The sequence below is a fragment of the Solenopsis invicta genome, chromosome 1 (assembly GCF_016802725.1).
Source record: "Solenopsis invicta isolate M01_SB chromosome 1, UNIL_Sinv_3.0, whole genome shotgun sequence".
NCBI classification, from domain to species: Eukaryota; Metazoa; Arthropoda; class Insecta; order Hymenoptera; family Formicidae; genus Solenopsis; species Solenopsis invicta.
The window spans coordinates 2,502,205-2,519,771 of record NC_052664.1 but is presented as its reverse complement, the minus strand read 5'-3'; the positions used below and the strand labels follow the sequence as shown (position 1 = coordinate 2,519,771).

At 31.3% G+C, this 17,567-nt stretch overlaps 2 protein-coding genes across 5 annotated transcripts; both read left to right on the top strand.

The window, feature by feature from the left end:
• The first annotated feature begins 244 nt into the window (after positions 1-244).
• On the top strand, positions 245-16,772 carry LOC105207499 (DNA-directed RNA polymerase III subunit RPC7-like). 4 transcript variants are annotated; one of them, XM_011176998.3, is made up of 3 exons: positions 370-605; positions 8,241-8,435; positions 15,899-16,772. In XM_011176998.3, exons 2-3 carry the CDS (start codon positions 8,374-8,376, stop codon positions 16,569-16,571), a joined length of 735 nt encoding a protein of 244 aa, XP_011175300.1. In that variant the 5' UTR covers positions 370-605; positions 8,241-8,373; the 3' UTR covers positions 16,572-16,772. The 4 variants fall into 4 exon arrangements, with proteins under 4 accessions (XP_011175301.1, XP_011175300.1, XP_039303460.1 ...); XM_039447526.1 differs by lacking the exon at positions 8,241-8,435 and adding an exon at positions 9,578-9,743 and having other exon boundaries at positions 470-605; XM_011176997.3 differs by lacking the exon at positions 370-605 and adding an exon at positions 9,578-9,743 and having other exon boundaries at positions 8,262-8,435.
• Positions 276-606, top strand: LOC113004835 (DPH3 homolog). Its single transcript, XM_026139304.2, has one exon. The coding sequence runs from the start codon at positions 341-343 to the stop codon at positions 602-604; it is 264 nt and encodes an 87-aa protein (XP_025995089.1). The 5' UTR covers positions 276-340; the 3' UTR covers positions 605-606.
• Positions 16,773-17,567: the final 795 nt, after the last annotated feature.

Genomic DNA, 17,567 nt, shown 5'->3' with positions numbered 1-17,567 from the left:
TCGACCAAATTCGATACAGTTTGATTGAACTCGACATCAAAATACTTGCCGAGCAATGTCACGTGAGAAATGTCGCATTTCCACTATGGTGAAGAGTAGCCAATCGAGTGAGAGCTCACTTTTACCATTTTCACTAGGTTTTGGAATACGCAATCGACCCCCTGATTGGCTCTCTGCTTTCTGCTTTTCCGCCAAGGTGTGAATTCTCCCTTAGAGTTCCTAAAATAATAATATTTTAGGAACTCTATTTTGAATGAAAAACGGAGAACGCACCTTCAGTTAATTGTCAATAATGTCTATATTAGTTATTGGATGATTGCATTAAACAATATATAGAATTATGCCGCAATTAGTTTATTACGATGAAGTAGAAATCGAAGATTTCGAGTACGACGAAGACGAGGAGGTATATTATTATCCTTGTCCGTGCGGTGATCAGTTTCAAATATCTCTCACCGATCTGGTCGCCGGCGAAGTAGAGGTTACGTGTCCTTCCTGCTCCCTCGTGATCAAAGTGATTTACGATAAGGAACTCTTTCGCGCTAAGCAAGAAGAGCTCGAAAAGAAAAGTGCTAAAAAAGAATTAGCAATTCAAAAAGTTTGAGGTAAATATAATTATTCTGAAAAATTAATCGAAAAAAGGTTAACAATGGTCAGCAGATCTTAGATAATATTATTAAATAATATTATTTGTTCATATATTATTATATGAGCACTAAGATTCACTATAACTGTTGTTAATCTTTTTTAATTTTTTATCACGTTTCACGGATCTTTTATAGGTTATGGTAGATATTTACTGGTTATGATAGATATTTAGTTTATGTAATTTATGGATAATTAATTTTTGTTTTATATTTTGATCAAGCAATGTCTTCCTGTATAAACAAAGAGTTGAAAAGTAAAAATCGTCACTTGAGACTATAAAAAAGTCATTGGCTTTGTTTACACCGAATACTTGATATGCGTAATATTTAGTAACTTTCTATTCAATTATCTTAATTTCGGTAATAAATTTAATGAATATTAGTATATTAAGCTGGTTCAATATGAATCAAGATAATTAATTAAATATAGATATCACGTATACATTTACACGTATTGTCGAAATTAAAACAATTTAAAAGAAAGTTACTTGTTAGTATGCGTGTCAAGTGTTCGGTGTAAACTAGGTCATTAATCCTCCAAGTAAAGTATTTTTTGGTACTTTTGCGATGAGAACACATTATTTTGACTCTTTTTCCTTACTCTAAAATATTTTAAAAAATTTGAAGATGATAGTTTGCAGTTTCATATTTATTTTGATAAACATTGTTTATTGAATATTTTATTTATTTTTTAATGCTGGGTTTATAGATATAAGTTTTATCTTACACATGCTTAGAAAATTAAGTGTTAAGGTAATGGAATGCTGACAGCATTAGTTTTAGGCCCTGGGCATAACAAAATGTTAAATACTAGGAATAGGAATTAAAATTTTAGAATCAGAAATTTTCTCAATGAATATTTACTTTAAACATATTTGATCTAGAGAATTGTGTTAACACATTTCTCATCTGGTTGATCTTACTCAACTATGAGAAGTAAAAGTAATGAAATTTAATTTCATGTTTACATATAACTAAATATAAATAATAAAAAATTCAAAAATTAATTATACATTTTTGATTAAGAATAATAGAGTTCACGATGACAAATGACAGATCATGTTCTTGATGACAGATTATGAATAAATAAAAATAGAATATGAATTGATTTATTATTAAATGTCTATAAAATGATCATTAATAAGTAGTATACATTAATATCACATTCTTGTAATTGATACTTGTATGTATAACTTTTTTATGTTCTTATATAACCAAAATTTACTTAAAATTTTAAACACGTTATAATAATTTATTTTATAATTATTTTATGTAAAATAACGTTTATACTTAGCACATGATACGATTGTATTTTTGTATTTAAAAAAATATACACAAGTCATCAACTTCTAAGCACACGAGATTATCATATCTTAATAAATTTTGAATCGATGAAGTTCTAAATACTCTCAAACGATAGCTTGGGTAAAGTTGTATAATAACAATGTTTTTATTTTTTCTATTTGTGTTATACGAACGGAGATACCGTAATGAAAAGTTCAATCTTCTGAAATTTTATTTTTTGAGATATACGTGGTCATCGTTAAAATTTTCTTGTTTAGTTTACATTTTTGATACAGTAGTGGAATTCATATACAGGGTGATTATTAATGAATGTCTACTTTTTACCATAGGTGCATGATTTACCGATGGATACGTATTTCTAACATATTATTATAGTAGAAATTACAAATGTATGCTCCTGTGGTAAAAAGTAGGGACATTTATTAATAATCATCCTGTATAGCATAAACATAGGATATACAGACCGAGCATTCGAGGAGTAGGAATGTCAGAAATTAATAAGAGATGCTTTGGAGACATATAGGGTGCGTTTCGTTTGGACATTTACGTGCTGTAAGCGCTTACACTTTTGAGCGCTATTAGGTTTGTTTGAGTTGCTTGAAATCCTCAAAAATGTTTGCACTCGAGATGAGATAAATATATATTCGATCGTAAGAAAGAGAGAGCCGACAACGAAATTAATTCAAAAAGAGCAGCAACACGTACAGGCCTATTTTCAATCGTTCCATTTGACACCTCTATGAAGCTAGCGAAACCAAATCGGCAGAATCAAATAAAACATAGTGGAATATTCAGTACTCATTTTATACTAATTTGTACTATAAAAAATAATTTTGTACCCTATGCCGTTTTGAAGAAACTCGTGGTCCTGCTAGGTTCATATGAAGCCAGCAGGACAAAAAAAATTAAAAAATAAAAATAAAGTAGATATAATTATTACTGATTTTGTACTAATTTGTACCACTGCAGATAAATTAATAATATAAGTTTAATAAATATAATCAGCTTCAAAACAATTTACACCTCTATATTCTAGATTAACTCCAAGAGTAAAGTACTCTTTTCTCTTAGCAGAATCAAACGACACTATTTTTGCTCGATGCTTGATAATTTGTACTACCAAAATGTGCAATTTAAGAATTTGTACCCTTGCCATTTTTTTCAAAATCACCCTTAACACTTCATAATCTCAAGAGTATTCTTTTTGCTTATCAGAATCAAACAACACTATTTTTGCTCGATGCTTGATAATTTGTACTAGCAAAAACTAGCGTAAAGTTTGAGAATTTGTACTATAGACATTTTTCTCAAAACCACCCTTAACACTTGATGACCTCAAGAGTAAAATAATTTTTTTCCTTAGCAGAACCAACGACATTATATTTGCTTGATGCATAATAATTTACACAAAATATGATTTATCGAAATTTGAAGTTTGAGAGTTTAGGTATTATAAAATTTATATACATTCTTGCCATTTAAATATATAAGCTGTTTTTTTATTGCATGCTTATTTTGCCAAACGAAAAACATTGATTTATCTTGGGATAAGGCAATTATATTGGGAATAAAACTATTAAATCTCTATTAGTAAGGTGGATTTTCAGAACGTATCTAAGAAAATGAATCTAACACGATGCTTTTTGTTTTGTTCATTTGTCAAATAATCATGTACAAAATGGATAAAAGAAGAAATAATATATTAAACTTTTTCCTGTTTATTCATAAATGAAAAAAATACAATAAATTTATTGATTTTAAATAATAGTGCTTCTGCTAAAAGAAAATAGTACTTTACTCTTGAGATCATCAAGTGTTCAGGGTGGTTTTGAGAAAAATGTCAGGAGTACAAATTCTCAAACTTTACATTTTGGTAGTACAAATTATTACGCAACGAGTAAAAATAGTGTTATTTGATTCTGCTAAGGGAAAAAAGTACTTTACTCTAGAGGTCATCAAGATTCAGGGGTGGTTTTGAGAAAAATAGCAAGGTACAAATTCTTAAATTGCACATTTTGGTAGTACAAATTATCAAGCATTGAGCAAAAATAATGTCGTTTGATTCTGCTGAGGGAAAAGAGTACTTTATTCTTGGGGTTGATCTAGAATTTAGAGATGTAAATTGTTTTGAAATTGATTATATTTATTAAACTTATATTATTAATTTATTTGCAGTGGTACAAATTAGTACAAAAACAGTAATAATTATATCTACTTCAGTTTTATTTTTTAATTTTTTTTTTTTTTTTTGTGCTGGATTCATATGAACCTAGCAGGACCACGAGTTTCTTTGAAACATCATGGAGTACAAAATTATTTTTTATAGTACAAATTAGTACAAAATGAGTACTAAATATTCCACTATGTTTTATTTGATTCTGCCGATTTGGTTTTGCTAGCTTCATAGAGGTCCATTTGACGCTTGAGCGTTTATACGCGCTTAAGTAAAATAAGCCTGTTCTTTTTAATTAAATTTATATGTCTTCCTCGAATTCAATGAACTGCGTGCTGAATTGTTTTTTCAGTCATAACACAGCTCTACATTGAACAAGATTAGGTAATATCACGTATTATTAAATTTGAAATTAATTTAACCCTTTCCCTCCTTGAAAAAACTGTAAAGAATTTATTGCGAAAAATATCACCCATACCGGAGAATCGGGAGGTCCCAGGTTCAAACCCTGGTTGAGGTGATATTTTTGCAATAAATTCTTTACAGTTTTTTCAGGGGGGGGGGGGTTAATATTAATTTTAAATTTAATAATACGTGATATTACTTAATCTTGTTCAATGTAGAGCTGTGTTATGATTCGTTAACCATTTGTTTATGCACCTTACAAGTTATGCTGTATTTGTTGTATTTTGACAAAATTCATATCCAATAGGCATAAGATTGCCTGAAGCAAGACATTGTACACCAAACAGTATTGCATGATCTGTAAATTTTTTTGTTTTATTCCCCAATCTTCAAATCCAATAATTTTATCTGTTTTGGAATTGTAATTTATGGCTGGTTCTATAGCCATTTTATCTTAAATTAGTACACAGTATAATTCACTGTCCTTGACTTCTTTTGCCACCAATTGGAGATATTTAAAAATGATAGGATTACAACCAGAATTTAATGGAATATGTCTCATTGTCAGTTGAGTATTTAAAGTAGTGATAGAAGGACACAATAGATATTTTGATAAAAATTTATAAGCGAGATCGGCGATTTCAATACAAAACATTTTCTCTTTTAATGTATACCGCTTTGCCTTAAAAAAGACGTACTAAAAATAATTAATACAAATAATAAAATTTAATTAATATAAAAAATATATAAAAAGTATAATATAAAAAACACATAATAATGAAATAAGTTTTAATGATGATGTATGTGCTAATGTTCAATATATACAAATAGTTAATAATATATACAAATGATTAATAATATATACAAATGATTAATAATATATACAAATGATTAATAATATATACAATTGATTAATAATATATAAACAAGTTAATAATAACTAATAAAATATAATAAATGTGTAAATATAGAGAATACAAGAATAAGTAAATTAGAATTAAAAGATTTGGAATGGAGTTAAGAAAATAGAATGATGGCAATAGATCATTAATATGAATTGTTGATCATTAATAAATTTATTAATATAAACAATTTATATTAATATATTTGTATAAATTGTCGTGGACCAACATTATATCTGTGGTGCTACGTTACTATTCTTTGAAATCATGTGTACAATTTGCTGTTTTACTGCTGCAGTATTATCAATTCTGCTTTTATTTGTTCTACGTTGTTTTATTAATTTTGATGTATTTGATGTGACTTGATTAAGGCATTTCTTGAGATATCTTTTCTGTCTTTTTAATTGTACTGTTTTGTCATACAATTTTCTTACTTTTGGTGATAAAAATATTTTTTGATAAGTATGATAGATAAGGGTTTATGCTCTTCTTACTAGGGTTTGATAATATGAATGTTTTTTATAATATTTACAATTTGTTATATCACTTATATCATAAGATGTTTTTTGTGTACTTTTTGTATACAATATTTTCAACTGGGATTCTTTTGTAAGATATAAATAATATCTTACAAATAAATCACGTACGTGAGTTTGCGTAAAGAAAGATATACTAATATTGCATATTTAGAAGCAGAGAACAGGAAAAAAGAAAACAATTAAAAAAAACTATGACGTTAGTTTTATTTCCAGTATTATTATTCTGAGGGGAAAGAGGAAAATGAGAAGGAAGATGTTATGTATTATCAATTTTACAATATTTTGATAAGCATTTTTTAAATATTACGCGAGTAAAAATATTATATAATTATAATATATATTGTTTAAATATGTTTCTTAAATGTCATATCTTAAATTATTCAAGAAAGGAAGAACAACATTTTGAATAATTTGTGTATAAAAAAAATGAGAGTGGAATAGGAGAAAACCATTATAAAAAAAGTGTACTATGCTGCCTCGTTATAGATGATGTGGAAATGATAGCATTTTATCATTTTGTGATAGAAAGCATGAAAAAATATGTGAATGTAGAATGTAAACATACAAAGTAATTTTATAATAAAATTACCTCTACCATCAGTATTTTAAAAATGTGGATATTGATGAATATATGATTATACAATTTTATAACAAAATTATTACACTACATCTATTTACAAGTAGTTTTATAATAAAATTATCTCTATTATTATTAATATTTTAAAAAATAATTTTTTTAAAAAGTTGTCAAATGGAAGGGGTGAAATCAGCCTTCATGTGTAAAGCGATTTTAAGCTTCTTTCGTTGTATCAAGAATTATTCAAGGTATAAAAAAATGTTTTATACGAAAGTTTTACAATAAAATTACTATTTACGTCAATAATATTTTGTTAGAATAATTATTTGAAAAAATTATTTTTTAATTTTAAAAAATAATTATTTTTTAAAAGTATTGATGTAATATAGTTCATTTTGTTGTAAAACTTTTGTATGAAACGTTTTTTGATATTTCGAATAGTTTTTGAGATCTAACGGAAAAAGTTATAAATTACTTTACACATAAGGGACGATTTTACACCTTCCAATTTTTTCCGCTGCAACTGATATTTTTTAAATTTATTTACGTTATCTATAAGTATACAAGTTTCATTAAAATCATAATTGACGTTTCACAAGGTTCTTTACTTAAACGAATATGGCGTTTATTGCTGTCAAATCGTGACAATATTTATTTGATATAAAACTTTGTAATCTGTACTTATAAAATTGGAGTATTTATATTGTATATGTAGATTACATGAAGAAACAACGTCGAGTTTTTAGAATTAGACTTAGACACTTAATTCAATACGAAAATTTATCCGTATATGTGCATGCGATATTGATGTAGTATATAATGATTGCTGTTTCGTAAACCATACATATATATTGTAAATCGTATGTAAGTCGTTGTTCAGTCAGTAAAACTCCCGACTTTAGCACCTCCTTAAGGCAAACGTTATACATACAGTGTAATTAATAATTCCAAGAGTATTGCGTATGTTAAGTACAACATCGGTATGATAGATTTCTTAATCTTATACTTTTATTGAAAATGATGTTCAGAATGATTATTTTTAACGCTTAATAACCCTTTGTAACTGAGCAACGACTTTTATTGTTGTTTTTATATGAAAAGACATTAATTGGGTGTCGCGTATTGCTATCGAATACGGCAGTATTTCGCTGGTGGTGTTGGATCACAAAAGAAGACGTGTTTTTCGACTAACGTTTATTCGCTATATTGGCTAAAATCTCCTCTGGCCCCGCTGCGTACGCTCTACACGCCATCTATCATCTACATGCTATTACTCTAAACAGAGCTTGCGCTTGAACATACTCCCGGACCTTGAAGGTTTACATTCAAAACAACTAAATATACTCTTGAAGAAAATTAAAATTGACATCATAACTGACTGATACTTAATCTCTAAAATTGTTAATATTTTAAACATGAATTCTGGGAGTAATCACTACTTTAAATGAAAATAATCTAGTAATAAATTGCTAATTATTGAGCGTATGGACCATTACAATTATTTTTGATTTTTACAATCTTCTTGTGGTAACGGACATATCTTTTGTATCGCGATCCGTATGGTTCCTGTCGATGTTTTCATCGCAACCCTTGCAACCTTGTCCTTGCTCGGATGGGCGATGATTTATCCTAGCTTCCATCTCAGGGGTGGTAGATTCTCATTTTTATAAAGACTATCGTTTCTTCCTTTAGGTTTGGATGTGGTTGCCTCTATTTTGTTCTCTGTTGTAAGTGATGTACTCCTTACTCCACCGGCTCGAAAAATGCTGTTGCATTTTTTGGATTATTTGCCATCTGGACAATCTGGCTTCTGGAAGATGCGTCAATGAAACGTCTGGTATGGCTGTCAACGGTTGACCAATCAGAAAATGAGCTGGTGTTAATGGGGTAAGGTCATTAGGATTGTTGGACAGCGGGATTAAAGATTTTGAGTTTAGGACGGGTTATCTATTTGGGTCTTCTATTTGGGTTAGAAGGGTATAAAATTCTTCAAATGTCATCATTACATTATCCGCCACTTCAAATAGTGCTTTGTGGATCTCACTCCCGACTCCCAAATCCCTCCGAAATGAGGTGAATACGCCGGTGCAAAATGCCATTCTATGCTTAATTTAACGATTGCTTGACTCAATTTTTTGTTTCCTTTAATTAAGAACTCGCCTAAATCTTTTAATTTGCGTTAGCCCCAACAAAACTCGTGCCATTGTCCGAATATATGTGGGCTAGCTTGCTTCTTCTGGATGCAAAACGTCTTAGTGTTGCTATGAACGCCTCGCTCATCAGATCTGTTCTAGATGCATAGCTTTAGTGGCGAAGCAAACGAAATAACTCTTGGTAACACGTACATAACTCTTGGTTGTCTTGCAACCTCGACTCTTTCTGTCCTTTATTAAGAAGGGCTCCGTGTAATCTACGCTTGTAGCATGGAACGGAGTCGATATTGTTACTCGATGACTGGTTAATTCACCCATAATATGTTGCGCTTGTTGCGAAAACATTGCACACAACTACAACCTTGCGCGCAAGATTTTTGCCACTTACTATCCAAAATTGTTGTCGCATTGTAGCTAACAGGAGTTGTGGTCCCGCATGAAGCAGTCATACATGTTCTCTTGTAGCAATCATTTTAGCCAACGGACTAGCATGCAAAATTATGGGATGTCGTTTTTCATAGAAAAAGCTCAAATTTTGTAACCTTCCTTCCACTCTCATGATTCCTTTTTCATCAATAAATGGATTGAGTGAAACTAAGTTTCCCCTTATAATCGGTAAGTCAGACTTAATTGCTTGTATTTTCGACGGAAAAGCTTGTTGTTGAGTCAGCCTTGCTATTGAATTTAATATATCGTTTAATTCTATGATTGACAGAGCTTCTGTTTTTTGTTCCGTTTTATTCTTACAGTTATGTATGAAGCGTCTACAATAAGTTAAGATTCAAATAAGACGACTTAAATTTGAAGTAATTTTGAATATAGAAAAATCTGATTTTTGCTGAGTTTTTATCGCGTAACATTTTCTTTTTAATTTAGGAACTTTCTCTAATGCTGGACATTTAGGCCATTTATCCTCAATACTCATTAAAAATGTTGATCGATGCCACCAAGACTTTGATGATATTAACTGACCAGGAGTCATGCCACGAGACAAGAAGTCCGCTGGATTTTCCTCCGTTGGAACATGTTTCCAATCAGATATGTTAGTAAGACGCTGAATTTCTGCGATTCTATTTGCAACAAATACTTGTAATTTATTTGATTGTAATTACAACCAACCGAGAACTATAGTTGAGTCACTTCAATATGTTTTACTGTTATGCTTTATTTTCGCTTTAGTAATCTTATGTATTAAACGTGCCAACAGAAGCGCCGCACAAAGTTCCAATCGCGGGATTGATTGTTGTTTAAGAGGGGCAACTGTAGTTTTTGAGCATACCAGTTTTACACTCACATTATCTCTTGAATCTTGTACACGCATAAAAACGCACGCCCCGTAGGCGTTTTGAGACGCGTCTGCGAATCTGTGTATTTCTACATTTATGTATTTAATCGAAATGCACTTAGGTATATCGAGTTGTCTTAATTCTATTAATTGTTTACGGAAGGCATCTCAATTATAGTATAACCCTGACGGTAACGGATCGTCCCAATCTATTTTTAGAAGCCATAGCTTTTGCAATATAATTTTAGCCTGTATGACACACAGTTCCAACAAACCTAATGGGTCAAATATCTGCTTTATATTTGAAAGTATTTGTCTCTTTGTAAACTTTGCCTCTCGTAGGTCTTTTATATCAAATTTTAAAATGTGTATGTTCGGTTTCTATATCAAACCTAATGTTTTAAATTGACGTTCTCTTCAAAATTAACAATAGTTGGATTATGATCGTTTATAGATATGTTTTTTAGTATGCTAGATTCATTTGAAGCCCATTTTCTTACGCTTGAAACCTGCCGAATCTAAAATTTTACAAAGTAGTTCTATTATTTGTCTAGCCTTCTCGATTGACTCTGTGCCCGTTAACACGTCATCAACATAAAAATTTTCGCGTATAATTTTTGCTATTTCTGGATATTGTTCTTTGATTTCGTCCGCTAAGTATATCAGACCTAGTTGCTAAGAATGGTGCTGAAGCTGTAAGTGTATTTAATTCATAAGTTTGTATTTGATTGTCTTGCGTGAAGCGCCATAAAATTCTTTGAAGAGAACGTTGTTCCAGGTTAACTAGTACTTGCTTAAACATTTTTTTCAATATCTGCTGAAATGATGTAACTATGCATTCGAAATCTGATTAATATTGTAAATAGATCATTCTGCGTCTTTGGACTTACTAATTGTAAATCATTTAATGAAACTCCACTATCAGTAACCGCGAAAGCGTCAAATATTACTCGTGTCTTTGTTGTTAGCTTTTCGTTTTTAACTATAAATGGTGAGGAAGATAATACGTATATTTAACCTTTGTTTTATTTGAGATTTTACTCATGTGGCCTAATTGTTGATATTCTGCCAGAAATGTTTCATAATATCTTTTAAGTACCGATTTTTTCTGTAGTCTTTGTTCGAGGTTGACAAGTCGACGTTGTGCTATTTTCTTAGAGTCTCCTAATTTACTTAAACTACCTTTGTATGGAACTGTTACTATAAATCTTCCATTTGCATCCCGTTTAACTGTTTTCAAAAAATGTTTCTCGCATCTAGCTTCCTCTTTTGACAAATGATTTGTGTTCTTGCACTCTTTAATTTCCCAAAATCTCAACTTGTTTTTCGATTGTTTGCAGTTTTGCTATATTACATCGTACAGACCAAGATCTAGTGTTTTGTAATGGGCCTGCTATTACCTAGCCTAGTCTAGTTTTTTGTATTGTAAGTTTTCCTGCTTTGATCTGGCTTGCACTCAAAAGATTCCAAAAATAGTCAGCGCCTATTAACATATTTATTTTTCCGGGTGTATCGAAGGACGGATCTGCTAGTTTTATATTCGTAGGAATCGATAATTCATTTCTATTGATTTTTGTATTTGACAATTGCTTTGTTATTTCTGGTACGACAAGACATGAGATTTCTAACTGATAGTCATTGTGCTCTGTACTAATTTCTAGTTTACATATATACTCTATTTCCAGTGATATTTCAGTGATGCCTTCTACATTTATATTTATTTTCGATTTTTTAAGTTTTAATTTTTCACATAATTTATTTGTAATAAACTTGATTGAGAGCTTGGATCTAAAATTGCCCGTGTCTTACAAACATTATCGTTATGGTTTCTAGCTGTTATTAAAGCTGTTGCTAGTAGAACATCTTTAACCTCGTTTTTATTATGTGAGCATAAAACTGCTACGTTATTAGTACTTTGTTGATTTGTATCTTGTGCCGATGGCCTTTCTGTGTATGAGTGTGTGTTTGTCAGAACATTTTTTACATGTGCTCGCTATGCAATCTTTTATGAAGTGATCCGTTTTCAAGCAATTTATACATAATCTTGATTTCTTTAAGCACTTTAATCTATTAGTAACGTTAATATCTAAAAACTTTGGACAATTTTGTATTCTATGCTTCTTTGCATAAGATACAACCTTGAGGTTCGACTAAAAATGTTTTTGTTTTATTACCTATCTGTTGTTTTTGCTTAAATGTGTCCTTACTATTTAATTCGAGAGTTCCGTTGATTGATTTAACATTCAACGCTTGCAGATGCTTGTTTAGAGTATCAATTGCACTGCGTATTTGTTGTGAGGACTCCTGCTTCATGGTACCTATTCCAAATATTACTTTAATATGATTGTGTGTTAACAGTCTTTTATTGTTGTACCGTTCACGGTATCGCGTTCCATGCTACATTGTAATTAAGTGTCGTAAATTCTAAAGATTTGATTATCTGTGCAGCGTTTCCCTCCAACGACGCTCTCAAATAATGAAACTTTTGAATAGGATCAACAGTTTCATTTCTATGAATAAGTGATTCAAATGTATCACGAAAGCTTAACCATTCTGCTACGTCACCAGTGAATTTAGGCAATTCAATTGTCGGCAATCGAATACCTGGTGTCTTAAAAATGATATTTTGATTTGTTTGTCTTGCATCGGTTGGAAGAGCTCGCGCTACATAATCCATGTTCATGTGCATTTGCCCTGTCTCTAAATTCGCTTCTTTAGGCTGCTGCCTCGATGAATGTGCGCCCGTGTCCGAAGCAGGGTTACGTTTTAGAATATGCTCTGCTTGCGCCATTTTAAATTAAAATATTTGTCTTCGAAATTTTTACGATACTGAATAGTCTCTGTTTCCTCGGTAGAAAATTCATCGATTTGAACTTGCAATCGATCATAAATCTGATACATTTCTCGTAACCGATCAAGACGTTCAAGCAACTCTAACTGTGTTATTTCATCCAATGGCTGCTCACCGTCCGGGTGCGCCGCACACAAATTTACGAAATACTTTCTAAATGTGGTGACTTTACCCTTTGCAGCGCCTCGCTGTTTAATTAAAGTCTCTATGTTTTTAATTTAATTACTGTATCGAACAATCGGTGGATCGATTCACGAACTGGCGATTTTATGTATTTTTGCTACTTTATGTTCCGAGGAAGGTGCGAGGATAAGAAAGGAGGGGGGGGGGGGTAAGGGACGGCTTACTTATCTGACTTTTCTTGTGTAAGTGCTCTTCTTTCGATACAACCGCCATGATGTAGCTCGTCTTGGCACGTCCGACTTAACCTCCTTGACGATCTTCGACCTCGTGCGTGAATGTCGCAGGCAGCATTCTCTCGGTCGTTCCTCAGCGTGGTGATTCCACTCGTCAATTGCCCTTTAGTCCTCGTTGCTAATTGCTTACTTCGTTGGTGAGCCAATTGTATTGCTGCTATCCCAATGTTGCTTGTATTTCTAATATTCTCGTCAGGATGCACTGTGCCCTTGTAGCTGTGACTTAGTGCGAGTTTTATGCCGTAGCGGTGCCTTTAGTAACAGCCGCCCCACGTGCTCACTTCGATCGATCCGACTATCGATTCTTGTTACTATCTCAGCGATTTTGACTACTTCTTGGTGTTTACTGCGTTGCCTGTTATCTGGCTCGAAGGACCATGTCGCGTATTGCTATCGAATACGGCAATATTTCGCTGGTGTTGTTGGATCACAAAAGAAGACGTGTTTCTCGACTAACGTTTATTTGCCATATTGGCTAAAATCTCTGGTTCCGCTGCGTACGCTCTACACGCCATCTATCGTCTACATGCTATTACTCTCAAGAGAGCTTGCGCCCGAACATTGAGTACATACATATTTTTTAAAAAGATTAAAAAAGAAATCATAAACTAAATATTTACTTTTAAATATTTAGTTTATTTTTTTTTACTTTTTTATTGTTATAAAGAAAATTGTAATTTTGAATTAGAATATAATATTTATTTGTAAAGCTTTCGGGCTAAATTTATTTAATTTGTATATTTTATTATACAGTTTTTTCTTATTCTTGTGATACAACGAAAAGGAGTACTTTATTAGCCTAATCATGGCTATCACGCGTTCAACTATTTTTATCTTTTTAAAGTAGTTAAAAAAAATCGCTAAATATTTATATAAACATATTTCAAGTTTCTAGAATGACTGTACTTCTCCATTTCGAAAAAAATGTACAATTTAATTACTGAAAATTTTAATCGAAAATTGCGTGAAAAAATTATTTGATTAAAAAATTTTAATTTTTTAAATACATAGTCACCACAAACTTTTTTAGGCTAGATTAAGAAAAGAAGAGATTTCGAGAAACATACATAGAAATTAGACATGGAATATCCATGATTGAGCCTTCTTAAGGCTCCTGACTCACCGTGTCCGTATTGAAGTCGTCATAAGCGTGAAATAATACGCAAAATTGATTTATGGCATTTGTAAATAAAAAGAATTGGTATAAAACAATAATGAGATCGCTTTAAAATACTTGTAAAAATGGTCTCGACTATCTTTTTCTCCCCTGACAGTAAATAGTCAGTAAATAGTAAAAGGCCCGTAACGTGAAGCCAATTTAGATAGGAAAACACAATGCTAAGCTAAAGTTTCATCCGTGGTATTTATCAATAAAAAGAATTTGGATAAAACAAAATAATGAAATCGCTTTAAAACACTTGTAAAAATAGGCTCTTCTTTTTTGCCTAATCAGTAAATAGTCATGAAAACACGTAAAGTGAAACCTATTCAGGCAGGAAAACACACGGACAGCTATTGAAAGTTAAAAGGAGTGACAAATATATTTTTATGTATAAAATTCAAAGATAACTTTAGTTGTGACCTATTTTTACGAATTTAGTAAATAAGAGGCAAGTTATATTTTTACAATAAAACATAATAACGAAATAAAATTCAAGACAAAATTTCATCAACGTGTCACGTTTTACGCCTATTGCGATGTAAGAGTTGTCTGTATACATCGATTGATAAATCTTTTTATTGAAGACACGGATTAAAAAATTCTTTTACAAAATGAAAGTACAGACAATAGTGAAGGGTGGTGGACACAATTTGAAATACAAAACGAAAAAAAATTATAAAAATATAGTTGTTAGCCAACATTTGCTATGCATAAAAATTTGAGACTTTGTATGTATAAAATAAGCATGTGGCACCTTGGAAATTACAACAAGGAACAATACTATGCTTTCAGAATGAGCCTAGAAGCTTTATAAGAGAATTTCCACTTCGGGAATTCTTACACTCCGAGCGTAAGCTTGCGGGGATAGTGATAAACGCGGTAAAGGAAAGCATAGGACAAACTTAGCTTTACGTATGCGTAAACGAGCTGAATATTTCCGAGTCTAGCCGAATTAGTCCATAAGGCTATGGCCATTTTTCTCCTTACGTTGATTATCACACTCTCCCTTGTCTAAGATAGCAATTTATGCTCGGTCTATAGTTTTCTAAGTCTATGAGAATTTCATGTGTAAATTGGCATACGGAAGCAGTTTGGAATAGTAACAGAGCAGTAATTGTGTAACATGTAGTTGAGAGATATTGCATTAGATGGCGCTTAAGTTGACAAGATAGATAAGTGCGTTTGACGCGTTTGACGAAGAGCGCTAGCCTATTTCTCTTACTCTTCGTCCCGCGTGTGACTACGAGTCGCTCAACATTCCGTCAAAAAAAAATCTGCAGTAATCTGCAGTACGTCAAGTGACTTTCACCGTCATTTCAGCATCGCCTTAATTCTAATTTTTTCGCGATACTACGTCGCTATTGTCAACGCGGATTTCTTGACTGATTAGTCAGAGCCTTCAGGATTAATGTTGCATGATATTTTGAGTTTTAATATCTTTGAATAATTTGTTAACATTTTTTTATTAATTAATATGTTACAGGACACAAAGTAATAGTAAAAAAATGGCAGGACGCGGTAGAGGAAAACCCGTTATGTCCTTTTCTATGGAGCAGTTGGGTATTTCTAAAGGAGAGATACTATCAATGCCAGTTCTACAACCATCTCTAAGTTATCCACCGTTGGATCACAAACCTCTACCTATTCAATTAACCACTGAGATGAGTTATTTAATAGAGTTGAAAAGAGATTTCACTGAGTACATGCGAGAGTCGCCAAATAATGTGCAAGCTACTGTATTAAATGAAGATGTGGAACGATTTTGCGAAGATTTTGAAGAAACTATTACAGGATACGATAAATTGAAATATGAGGCGTATCACGATTGGAACAAAATGCCGATAGAATTAAAATTATCGAGAAAGCGAAAGTCCTGTCAAAATAAAAAATCAAAGAAAAAGAAGGATACAGATATTGCAAAAAAATTGGCAGAATTGGAGCAAAAAGAAAGTACACAGCAACCTGCAGAAGAAGATAGTAAAGAAGAAGGGGATGGAGAAGAGGAGAACGGTGAAGGAAAAGAAATAGGGGATGTTAAAGATGAGGAAGAAGATGAGATGGATGATGGGACTGATTACGCAAATGAATACTTCGAGAATGGCGACAATTATTATAGCGAAGATGATAACGATGATGATCAATTTTTTGATACGTGAAAGCTTATATTACGTATCAGGTATTTTTTTAATATTTTGATCTCAGGAATGTCAATCTGTTTTTGTAACTGTAATAGATAAGTTTTTACAAATTCAAATAAATCATGTAAAATTTTTATTTATAATCAGATTATTATTTATTAATGTTATGTAGCGTAAGAATTCTGTAGGCAATGGAAAAATTAAAGGAATTAACTGACATTTGAGCTCGAAATTCTTTGTCCTGACACCTAGCATTTTCATTGCTATTTCAAGAGTGCTCGACTGCTCTCTCAATCATTTCGTTTGTTTATCAATACCTAATGGCTTTATGACCCTGAATATCAATCACAATAGTATTATCATTTAAAGAGAACTGTTTTGCGCGTGAACTAAAAAATTTTATTATTAAATATAAAAATTGATTTGAAGTATAACATTGATTTGAAGTATAACATTGATTTTTTATTTATTTTTTTAATTGTTAGAACAGATTCTTATAAATATCATTACGCGATTCTTATAAATATCTTATAAATATCATTTAAACGATGACATGTATATGTTTGCTTTTTCTTTTCTATCTTTTAATAGTAAAGAATCGTTTCTCTATTAATGCAAAAAAGAAAAAAAATGTAATGTATAACTCTTGTTGCAATATAGTAGATACAACTCAAAGAAAGTAAGCATTATGACAATTAACTCTTAAACACACCGATCCCGTAAAATACGGAAACACATTTTTGGGTCTGGGAGACTTTTTCAACTTTGAGGAGTTATAACTTTGGTTCTAATCAACATTTTTCAACAATCTTTTTTTATATGATAGTTCAGAATCTCAGAAATGTGACTGCATAATCGATATTGCCGAAAAATGACTTATTATTAAGTTATAAAAGAAAAACCATTAAGCAAAAATTAGAAATTGTTCAAAAATCTACTTTTCCTTTAAAAAATCATATACCCGCAATAAAAAACTTTTAAGGACTTTCAAATACGTCATTTTTAAGGTAGAGT

Excerpts from the sequence above, each read along its gene's own strand:
- LOC113004835 (XM_026139304.2), top strand. The coding sequence starts at position 341 with ATGCCGCAATTAGTTTATTACGATGAAGTAGAAATCGAAGATTTCGAG.
- LOC105207499 (XM_011176998.3), top strand. The coding sequence starts at position 8,374 with ATGAAACGTCTGGTATGGCTGTCAACGGTTGACCAATCAGAAAATGAG. Across the intron at positions 8,436-15,898 it reads AATGAGCTGGTGTTAATGGG|GACACAAAGTAATAGTAAAA; the intron begins GTAAGGTCATTA and ends AATATGTTACAG.